The following is an 11,920-nucleotide window of genomic DNA, read 5'->3' as shown; positions in this document are numbered from 1 at the left end:
GGTATTAGAATAATTTGTATAGCGTATGAATGCCCCTTAAAATATATAGTTATGCTGTCCAGATTTTTACGGTCCAGTTTTGTCCGGTCCAGATTTCTACGGAATTCAAATTTTAAAATTCCAGATTTCTACTGTCCAGATTTTTACAGTCCAGATTTCTACTGTCCAGATTTTTACAGTCCAGATTTCTACTGTCCATATTTTTACGGTCCAGTTTTGTCCGGTCCAGATTTTTACGGATTTCAAATTTTTTATTTCCAGATTTCTACTGTCCAGCTTTTTACAGTCCAGATTTCTACGGTCCAGATTTTAAAGTCCAGATTTTAACATTCCAGGTTTTTACGCGCTCCCTATATTATTTATGATAATTCGGTTGGCATTTTGTTTTTTTTGTTTTTTTGTCTTTGTGTGGCTTGGGCCATCCAATTTTTAATGGGTTTTTCTATTTCTGAATTGGCGACATCGCTGTATTTTTTGATTGAACGTACTGCTTCTAAAAATTAAAAATCATAAAATGGCTATTATCTATATCTATATAAAAATGGTATGATTGTAAATTTGATTTTCATAACAGTATTTTCAAACTTAATAAATTCATTTTTATAAAATTTAAATATAATATTAATTTTAACTTACCAAATATAACAGAGCAACATTGTAATGTTGAAAACTGGTTTTTTCCTTTACAACCGATGAAGGAATATTTCATCAAAAAGTAATCATTGAACATCATTTGCATCATTTTCCTGATGGTCTCTGCTAAAGTGTTACTTGAAAAACGAGACAATGTTCTGATCTTTAAAAATATACAAACATAAATTCATAAATATTTCTCATTTGAATGGATGTTGATTATCATTATTGTGACAAGGGCTCCAGTTATAGAATGGGATATTATTAATATAAAAAACTAAGTTTAATACATTTTCTTTAGACATAACCTTTACTTAATGCCTTTGGTTATATTAATACATAACTATTGGGGCTATTATCTACCATTAATAATGTATTAAGGTCAGTTCTCATAGATTATAAAATTTCTCATACTATTTAAAAAAAAATAAAAATGTTGATACTTAAAAAGAAAATAGTTCTATAATAGTATCTTATAAACATCATAAAGTATTAAAAATATGTTTTAGTATTTTAATTAATATTGTTATTTAAAATAATTTATATTAAAGTATTTTAATGATATTATTACCACATTAGATCGATATAAGGCATCATTTATGAATTTACTTTCTGCCTTTTGCAAATTGTCGTCATTATCAATGATAATAATATCTTCTTGAATATCTGAAGTAAAAATGTTTGGTTGTACTGAAAGCTTGCCATCTATTTTTTCAAGCAGAGTTTCTAGAACATCCATACGCGTGTGTATATTTTGAATATCATACTTCATAGTGATCAGACTTCTTCTTATGTTGGTTTTAAAAGCTGAAAATGTAATAGTTGGGTTGCTATATTAATAAAATAATTATGATCACAAAAATGATTTAGAGAAATATTTTATAATGTATACGTTACCTTGATCACTTTCAAGTTCAGTCTGAGAAGGAACCAAAGGGTTTTTGTCAATTGATGTTTTGTCTACTAACACATCAGGCGATGATGCAGAATTTGTTGTTGAAACAGAGGTATTATTGTATAGTTTCAATTTTTTATTGGATGATATTTCAAACGCAGATGTTGGTGTGTATGGTAAGTTTACTGGTGATTTGTAACTAGACACAATTTTTGAATTTGAAATCTCATCATCAAATAAATTATCTTCATCATCTGAATATAGTTTGGACTTATTTAATTGTACTGGAGTGTATGTTCTATCTATATCTGAATCATCTCCATCATCAGATTCTATATTAATTTTAAAAAATTACAAATAATTACAAATTGTATTACATAATACATTAATACATAATACATATTACATTCTTTTGAATTAGTTCAAGTAATTAAAAACATTTTTGAAACAAATTGAACATTATTTTTGCTAATAGATTTATTTGTATTTAAATATAGCATCCTCTATAGTCTATGTAATATTATAATTCAGAGATTATTATTTATTCAAAATATTTTATTATTTATAACAGCTTTTAAAAATTCAAATTTAGAGGTGTTGTGGAACAGATATTGTCTCCTTTATTCTTTTATTATATTCTACTAAGACATAATTTATAAAGATAAATCAACAGAATCGATATTGAATTGCAAGTGAGTTTTAGTATTATGCTATACAACTGCACTACTATTAAGTAGGTACTCTACTAAGTCTACTATACATCCCCTACATTCATATTAATTGTTTTATGGTATTGTGTAATTATTTATCGCATGGTGTTGCATAGTATTTAATTATCCAACCATGTGTATTACACAATGAGTTAGTAAATAATTACCTATATAAACAATTATTATGAAAATAATTAAACTGTCTAATAATATTATAGGTAAGGCACCTTCTGAAATATGAGTAGGAGGACTTGGAATTAAGAGCGTTTCTTTTGTCTTGTAAGTTATAGGTTTTCGAGTTCTTTTTTTTGCAATAACATTATAATCGTCATTGGACGACAATCCAGAATTGTCCTGGGCCAAAGATCGAGCTTCCAACAAGCTACCTATAAAAAAAATGCAAATGAATGTTATTTATTTTAGTTTTTATTGTTCTTAATAAGACATATAATATAATTACCTATATTAAAATGCAATACTTTACAATCAAAGTTATCAAATTCCAATTGATTTGGATTTGCACGTCGTTCAATTAACTTTTTGGCTGATTTTTTTGGCCATGCACAAGTACTGTTGCGAACCCAGAAATGTGGCACAGCAGCTACTGTGTTATCCATAGTGAAGCAAACCACGTTCCACATATTCTTGAAGAACAAGAAATCAATTCAATTATAAATATTATTTATATTTAATTTTAACATGAATTTGACATTGAAAATAAATTACTAATGAGTAATGAACTTCTAATTGATATGTGCTATTTTATAATTTCTGCATACCAAATTTAATACTATAAAATGTAAAAATAAAATGTGTTTTTCAACGAAGAAAGTAAACAAAACAAATTATACTATATACCTATATATATTAGATAATAAGAAAATCATTTTACCAATTTTATAAACTAATTTTGAACAATTATTTATAGTCTTTACACATCACTATACTAAACAGTTTATAACATTATTATATTAATAAAATAATACCTAATATAAGCAGTTAAGTATAGCTTATAACTAATATAATACTTAAAAAATAAAAATATAATTTTATATTTAATTATGTATAATACATATTTATAATAGTAAATATTTAGTTTTTATAGCAGGTACAACTACTTATTGAATACAATTTATTTTAATATTGGTATAGTTATCAATATATCATCAATATCAAAAATCATCATTTTTTTTTTTATATCAGATACACACCATTCTTTAGTATTTTTAGATAAATCTTTAACAATAAATATATCTAGTTTAGATGATCTTATTGGTTTTTCAAACATATCTTCTTTGGAGTTGAATTTTCTACCTACAATTGTTGTAGAATTTGATAAAATGTCAACTATTCGAACTATTTCTCCTCCAGTTGTTAGTACAAAGCAATCTGGCTTCTTGGTTGTAAATGTATTATATTTACTATTAGTGAATGTAATACTGTCATTGTTGCCGCTGTCAGCTCTTATTAATATTAAATAAGTTGTGCCTTCACGACTGAATCATGTGTATATATGCTTGTAAAATATAAAATGAAAACAAAAATGTGTGTTGGCAGTTCTGTATTTTTTATTGAGCAATAATAATAATAATTTGTTTTTCTTTTAATTAAATAAATAAAATAATAAATTGCCAGGTAAGTTTATAATAATTAGGTACAATATAAATATAATATGTAGCCTCTTGGCTTTTAACAATGATACAATACTGCTGTAATGCAAATAATAATAATACAAAGTTTTCTGACTAGAATATGAATGAATAGTTTAACAAATGAATAATATAAAACAAGTGCTTGATTAGCACAAAATAATATAATAATAAATGACTAAATGAATAATATAATAATATGCAGCTCGTCAGCTGATTACCTTTAGAACTGGTGTCCGTTAGCGGCTTCGAACCAAACGCTACCGTCTCAGGATGCACACATTTGAACAATAGAAAATACAATATTATAATACTAAATGTGTGACAATCCCGAGAACGTACGACTAACGGGCCACCGCCCACCAGCTCAGACGAATAAATCACAGTGTACATGCAAATCACAAATGGCAAAAATTCACGTGCTTCTGTAAGTATCTCTTTGAGCGCCCTGAATTGGGGAATAATATTAATGAATGAACTAAAACAAATGACTGAACGATACTTACAGAAGGCAATTTACAGATGATGTACACAAAATGATTGACTGAATGTTGAATGTATTGTATTGACTAGAGAATGAAATTAAATGTCTATGTATTGTATTTTAAAATGAATTAAATACTGACGACTGACTATTAAAAACACCGAACAACCGTGCACCTCAGAGGTCGTGTGAAAGAAAACAAAAAAAACGAGTTTTACATTAACGGACATGCAACAAGCAACGAGAACTGTACGAATGGGCTTTCAGTGCCACCACACTAAAACGAATAAACATAAAAAAAACTAATGACTTTGTGACACTGAAAGCATGACTTGACGAGAAAAACTTTGAACGAATATGACTTTTGAGAACATAAATTGATAACGGTCACGCAGCTGGCCGTTCGCACACGGAAATATGATAAGAATTTATTTGATTGCGGCTGCAGCTGCGGACCGCACCGTTGCATGCACATGAAGAAAAATGATAACAGTAAACAAAATGAAAATTATACAAATGACTACCTTAAACATGAACATACTCCCCCCTTTGAAAGTACCTATCTTTCAAAATTTACATATCATGTAGCAAACAAATTAAATAATCGGAAGCTGACAGAGGAGTATGCATTCTTTAAACATGAATCTTGAATAATACTAATATGATTACTGAAAAATAACTCATCTTTAAGAGATGTGGCTAACACTGCCCAACTAAATAATAATAACATAATTTATAAATAGTAACAATAATAATAAAAAAAAACATAATTTTTTTTTTAAATCCCTAATCTTCATCATCGTGATCCTTTTCGGTGGGTAGTAGGGATAACTTGATTGCTGGACGTCGAAATTCAGACCCAGTGGAATTTCGCACGGTCACCGCCCTAACAACACCATCAGCCCCAGGATGAACTGCTGCTACGCGGACTAATGGCCATTTAAGGGGTGGCATGTTGTCGTCACGCAAGACTGCAAGATCACCAACACAAAAATTTCGATTCGGCTTGGTCCATTTACCTCTTCGGTGGAGTTGAGGCAAATATTCTTGTGACCACCGCTTCCCGAAGAGCTGCATTTGCTGCCTCATAAGTGAATATCGTTTTAAGCGGTTCTGCGGTATGGATGATACATCGGGCTCAGGTGGTAGCATGAGAGGACCACCAATTAAGAAGTGCCCTGGTGTCAGTGCATTGAAATCGTTTGGATCTAATGAAAGTGGAGATAGAGGCCGAGAGTTTAATGCAGCTTCAATTTGACATAGTAAAGTTCTGGTTTCATCAAATGTTAGCAACACTCCCTTCGACACTCGAAGAAGATGCTTTTTAGCTGACTTGACTGCACTCTCCCACAACCCTCCAAAGTGTGGGGAAGCAGGTGGTATAAAGTGCCACGTAATTTCTCGCATAGTAAGAAAATCATGTACTTTATTGCTGTTTACAGTTGCCTTGAAATATGTTTTAAGTGTACGGTCTGCACCTACAAAGTTTGTGCCGTTGTCGCTGTAAAGGTCCATACATTGACCTCTCCGTGACATAAAACGAGATAGTGCAGCCAAAAAATCTTCAGTAGACAGTGATGACACTAATTCTAAATGGATGGCGCGAGTAACCATGCAGATAAACACACAAATATAACTTTTTGTCGGTGATATCTTTCTCAGCCCACTGCGCACGAATATTGGGCCACACAGATCTACTCCACTATTGGCAAATGGTCGAGCAATAGTAACACGTACGCTGGGCAGGGGCGCCATTAATGGTGGAGTAAGTTGAGGGCGCGCTCGGAAACAGGTTACACATTTTTGGACGATTTGTGTTGCAATCTGTCTTCCCCGGATTGGCCAATAATTTAATGTTACGTGGGCAAGCAATGCCTGTGGTCCTGCATGCATGAGCCGAATATGCTCATAATTAAAAATTAGCTTGGTAATCAATGATTTTGACGGTAGAACAATAGGATGCTTTGTATTGTATTGGCCAGGAGCATAAGCAAGCCGTCCTCCTACTCTGACCAAACCCTGATCGTCAATGAATGGGTTTAAGGCTTTTAAACAACTTCCACGATGGATCATCTTACCAGAACGCAAATCTGCTATTTCGTTTGACATTGACTCAGACTGAGCCTGCATTAACCAAAAACTTCTGGCTTTATTCATTTCATCCACAGAAATGAAACCATTGCATCGCTCATGGTTTAACTGTTTGGCTTTGCAATTAGAAACAAAACATTGAACTAAAGCTGTAGTTCTTAACAATTTGGACCACGTAGAATACTTCTTCAACAGCCAAAAAGGTTCTTTATTCGTTGTTGCTAAGATTAATTTGACTTTGCGTATCTCAGGTATCTCCGATGGCAAAATTGGTGTGTCAGGCCAACAGGACCTTTCCTTCTTGAGCCACTTTGGCCCTTGCCACCATAACTCGGATGAGACCATAGTCCCAACATCAACTCCTCTGGATATGAGGTCTGCAGGATTATCAGCGGTGGGTGTGTGATGCCATTGAATTTCACATGAGAGCTCATTGATTTGGGCAACTCTGTTGGCAACATAAACTTGAAGTGGTTTTAGACTATTTAACCATGCAAGAACAATAGTTGAATCTGTCCACAGGTGTATGTTTTCTGTAGACAATTTAATGTTTATATTTGAAAATTCATCTTTAATCTCTTTTACTAACTCTGACAGTAATAACGCGCCACACAGCTCCAGACGGGGAATAGTGGTGGTTTTAATTGGCGCAACCCTAGATCTAGCCGTAAACAATTTAACTTCAGCATCACCATCTTGCTTACTGGACCGAATGTAAATGCAAGCACCGTAGGCATGCTGGGATGCATCACAGAAACCATGAAGTTCATAACTGTCTGACTCAGGTAATAATGCTAGTCTTGGTATAATCAATCCATTGAGTGCAACCAAACTTGAATAAAATTTTAACCATTTTGATCTTATCTCTTCTGATAAAATGTCATCCCAACCTACTTTAAGACTCCATACTTGCTGGATAAAAATCTTGCCTTTGATCACCACTGATGATAATAGTCCAAGCGGATCATAAACACTATTTATATCTGATAGGAGTGTGCGCTTACTTATGTGCTGAGGGGCATTCCAGTTTTTCATTGCAAACCGAAAGCTATCTATAGATGGTTGCCAAAGAAGTCCCAACGCGCTCAACACCTCAGTTTCAGTAAGATTTATCATAAAGTTTGGATCCTTCTGATTATGTGGAAGGCTGTTAAGGAGGTTTGACGAACTTGAACACCATTTACGCAACGGAAATCCAGCAGTACCAAGGATTGAGTGAACTTGTTTATGGATATCAAAACATTCTTCATCAGTGTCACCCCCACTTATAAGGTCATCTACATAGAAATCTTGACATATGATTCTGCCTATGGGTGTGTTTTCAATGAGCGCACCAAGCTCATGGAGGCAGCGTGTAGCCAGGAAAGAGGCTGATTTTGTTCCATATGTGACTGTTTTGAGTTTATAATGCCTTAGTGGTTCTTCAGGTTGCGAACGATATACAATGCGCTGCAAATCACAGTCTTCATCGGACACTAGCACCTGTCGGTACATTTTTTCCACATCATCAGTTAGAGCAATGCGATGTAATCGAAAACGCAACAATATGTTAAATATATCTGGTTGCATTTTTGGGCCCCTGAGCATAATGTCATTCAGCGACAGTCCTGACTTGGATGCCGCAGAGCCATCAAATACAACGCGCATCTTTGTAGTGGTGCTGTCCGTCTTAAACACTGGATGATGTGGCAGGTAATACGTAGGCTTATGAATGGCCGGTGAAGCTAATTCCATATGACCCATGGCAATATATTCAGCAATGAACTTATCGTATTGTTCAGCGAGTACTTTATCTTTTTGAAGTCGTCTCTCTAGATTTAAAAATCTTTTTTGAGCCATGTCTAATGAATCACCAAGCACCTTGGGATCTTGTGCCATTGGTAGTTTCACTATGAATCTCCCACTGCAATGCCGACGACAAGTTGATTGAAAATGCTCTTCGGCTTTGAACTCTTCAAGAATACGTTGATTGGTCTTTGACGTGAAAAACGATAATGCAGATTGATTATGGATCATGAGGTTTGGTAATGTATGAGAAGATGACAAAGTTGAGATTTTGCCTGTTACTATCCATCCCAACTTGGTACGATGCAAGCAAGCTAAATTTGATAATGGAAACTTTTCACCATAAAGTACATCAAAGAATATATCAGCACCTAATAACACATCTATAGGACCAGGACTATGGAAGTTTGGATCTGCCAACTGGTTGTGTATGTTATGAGGCATTTTCAAGTTGTCCCGAATGAGCACCTGAGAAGGCAAGGCACTGACTATAGTCTGCAGAGAGTAGAACTTGATAGTTGTCCTGAAATCACCAAAACGTGAGATCATAATAGTATCTTGGAGTTGTTTGGCTGTTGATGCCATAGCAGAGACTCCAACAATGTTAAGTGTATGCGAAGCAGTAGACAAGTTAAGTCTTTTAGCACACGAATTTGTAATGAAATTTAATTGAGAACCAGAGTCCAGGACAGCTCGGCATGAATGCATGCGCCCAAAAGTGTCGCATACATTGACAATGGCAGTGGCTAAAATAACATTTAGATTTTCAGCTTCCTGAGCTGATATTTCAGTGTACATAGCTGTTGCATGGGGTTCAGATCTGTCAACATCATTGGCGATAGAAGCATCTTGATTACTGGTGTTTGCTTGTTCCTCATGAAGCTTTGAATTATGCTTTTCCCCACAACGAGGACATGGAGGAAAATAACAAGAAGAAACTTGATGGCCAAAGTTAAGACAGTTGAAACAAAGCCTTGATTTCATCACAAAGTTCCTTCTATCATTTGTACTCTTGTTGTTGAATTTACTGCAAGCATATAATTTGTGATGCTCAGTACATAACGGACATTTGCCAAAAACTTTGTCCTTAGATGATTTTACAAACAATGCCTTTTTTTCATATGTTTTGTTATTTGAACTTTTTGTAGACATTTTTCTTGGTTCATTTGACAGACAATTCATATCCCCTGCCTCATAGGCTGTTATTCTGTTTGCTAGAAATTGTTCTACAGCCACGTAGGAAGGCAGATCTTTACTCTTATACTGTAGATACCACTCCCCTACTGTAGCACTATCCATTTTACTACATAACAGAGTGACCAACCATGCGTCCCACTGTTCGACTGGTTGCTGCAAGGACTTGAGGGCATTGATGTTAGATGTGACATGATGATGCAGCTTTTGCAGTTCACTACAAGACGGTGAGATCACCTTAGGTGTCTCGAGTAGTGAGCGAATGTGTGACTGGATTATAGCACTCTTGTTTTCATACCGATTTACCAACAGATCATAAGCATATTGAAAGTGTTCTGCAGTAGTAGGAATAGATTTGATAACATCACTAGCCTGCCCTGCAAGGCATGACCTTAAGTAATGAAAGCGTTGAACTAGCGGTAAGTTTGAATGCTCATTATGAAACATTGAATTGAATGTATCTATAAAGGATGACCACTGCTGCCAATCACCACTGAATGCAGGAAGAGCACATGGTGGATACCTCATAGAGTTGAATGTATTTAAATGTTGTTGAGATCTGGCTGAGCTCATTGATGGACTAGATACACTGTCTGCATGGATAACATGATCATCTATGATTTTGAGTAACGCAGCCTCAACATCACACAATCGGTTTCGGAACGATCTTCGAACATTGATCCAATCAGCATCCTTTTTGTCATCTAACATTTCTAACTCAGCTTGATATTCTTCAAATTTCTCAGAAAATTCATTAATTTCCTCAAGTCTAACCTTGACCTGGGAGATATTGTTTGATTCACTTGTATATTGAGAAGCAAAAGCAGAATAGTCTTCGATGATGGCACATAGTGTATCAATCTTTCTGTTCCATTTGCGCAGCTCATTTGGATCTGGATTGGTTGGCATGGTGTTGTTAGGTTGAATGATGTCTTGAGATGAACTTGAGTTGTTGTTATGTCTTGATGTTAGAATATAATATTAAATCACCTATATGTGGAAACAATTTTGTTCTTATGATACCAAAAAATATTAATAATAATGGTTCACAAATAATAAATCAAATATTTAAACATAATAATGACAATTTTCAAATTACTTGATGAATAATATGATGTAAACCAACCTGAACAATTTTTAAATTGATAACTAGAGATTAATGTTTGACTATAAGTTTTTAAACAACTTTAATAACTGCCACACAAAGCATATATAATATAAATAATAATATATCACGTCGAGGTCACCAAAAAATGTTGCCGCTGTCAGCTCTTATTAATATTAAATAAGTTGTGCCTTCACGACTGAATCATGTGTATATATGCTTGTAAAATATAAAATGAAAACAAAAATGTGTGTTGGCAGTTCTGTATTTTTTATTGAGCAATAATAATAATAATTTGTTTTTCTTTTAATTAAATAAATAAAATAATAAATTGCCAGGTAAGTTTATAATAATTAGGTACAATATAAATATAATATGTAGCCTCTTGGCTTTTAACAATGATACAATACTGCTGTAATGCAAATAATAATAATACAAAGTTTTCTGACTAGAATATGAATGAATAGTTTAACAAATGAATAATATAAAACAAGTGCTTGATTAGCACAAAATAATATAATAATGAATGACTAAATGAATAATATAATAATATGCAGCTCGTCAGCTGATTACCTTTAGAACTGGTGTCCGTTAGCGGCTTCGAACCAAACGCTACCGTCTCAGGATGCACACATTTGAACAATAGAAAATACAATATTATAATACTAAATGTGTGACAATCCCGAGAACGTACGACTAACGGGCCACCAGCTCAGACGAATAAATCACAGTGTACATGCAAATCACAAATGGCAAAAATTCACGTGCTTCTGTAAGTATCTCTTTGAGCGCCCTGAATTGGGGAATAATATTAATGAATGAACTAAAACAAATGACTGAACGATACTTACAGAAGGCAATTTACAGATGATGTACACAAAATGATTGACTGAATGTTGAATGTATTGTATTGACTAGAGAATGAAATTAAATGTCTATGTATTGTATTTTAAAATGAATTAAATACTGACGACTGACTATTAAAAACACCGAACAACCGTGCACCTCAGAGGTCGTGTGAAAGAAAACAAAAAAAACGAGTTTTACATTAACGGACATGCAACAAGCAACGAGAACTGTACGAATGGGCTTTCAGTGCCACCACACTAAAACGAATAAACATAAAAAAACTAATGACTTTGTGACACTGAAAGCATGACTTGACGAGAAAAACTTTGAACGAATATGACTTTTGAGAACATAAATTGATAACGGTCACGCAGCTGGCCGTTCGCACACGGAAATATGATAAGAATTTATTTGATTACGGCTGCAGCTGCGGACCGCACCGTTGCATGCACATGAAGAAAAATGATAACAGTAAACAAAATGAAAATTATACAAATGACAACCTTAAACATGAACAGTCATTAT

General features: G+C 33.7%; 2 protein-coding genes across 3 annotated transcripts; both read right to left on the bottom strand.

Annotated features, from left to right (window-relative positions):
- Positions 1 to 17: 17 nt before the first annotated feature.
- On the bottom strand, positions 18 to 4,768 carry LOC111026227. Of its 2 annotated transcripts, XM_022304260.1 has the most exons (8): positions 4,394 to 4,768; positions 4,109 to 4,335; positions 2,699 to 2,882; positions 2,466 to 2,624; positions 1,531 to 1,860; positions 1,205 to 1,440; positions 637 to 796; positions 18 to 493 (listed from the first exon to the last, which is right to left on the bottom strand). In XM_022304260.1, the coding sequence occupies exons 3-8, from the start codon at positions 2,877 to 2,879 to the stop codon at positions 360 to 362; spliced, it is 1,200 nt and encodes a 399-aa protein (XP_022159952.1). In that variant the 5' UTR covers positions 2,880 to 2,882; positions 4,109 to 4,335; positions 4,394 to 4,768; the 3' UTR covers positions 18 to 359. The 2 variants fall into 2 exon arrangements, with proteins under 2 accessions (XP_022159952.1, XP_022159951.1); XM_022304259.1 differs by having other exon boundaries at positions 4,109 to 4,768.
- Positions 4,769 to 5,157: 389 nt separating this feature from the next.
- On the bottom strand, positions 5,158 to 10,350 carry LOC111026223. Its single transcript, XM_022304255.1, has one exon. The coding sequence runs from the start codon at positions 10,348 to 10,350 to the stop codon at positions 5,158 to 5,160; it is 5,193 nt and encodes a 1,730-aa protein (XP_022159947.1).
- Positions 10,351 to 11,920: the final 1,570 nt, after the last annotated feature.

The sequence above is a fragment of the Myzus persicae genome, unplaced genomic scaffold (genome assembly GCF_001856785.1).
Source record: "Myzus persicae strain clone G006 unplaced genomic scaffold, MPER_G0061.0, whole genome shotgun sequence".
NCBI lineage: Eukaryota > Metazoa > Arthropoda > Insecta > Hemiptera > Aphididae > Myzus > Myzus persicae.
The sequence above is the reverse complement of the archived record's forward strand: the minus strand, read 5'-3'. Positions and strand labels throughout refer to the sequence as shown.

Coding starts and splice junctions, on each gene's coding strand:
- LOC111026223 (XM_022304255.1), bottom strand. CDS start 10,350: ATGCCAACCAATCCAGATCCAAATGAGCTGCGCAAATGGAACAGAAAG.
- LOC111026227 (XM_022304259.1), bottom strand. CDS start 2,879: ATGTGGAACGTGGTTTGCTTCACTATGGATAACACAGTAGCTGCTGTG. Junction 2,625..2,698: donor AGTATTGCATTTTAATATAG/GTAATTATATTA, acceptor TTTTTTTTATAG/GTAGCTTGTTGGAAGCTCGA. Junction 494..636: donor ATGTTGCTCTGTTATATTTG/GTAAGTTAAAAT, acceptor TTTAATTTTTAG/AAGCAGTACGTTCAATCAAA.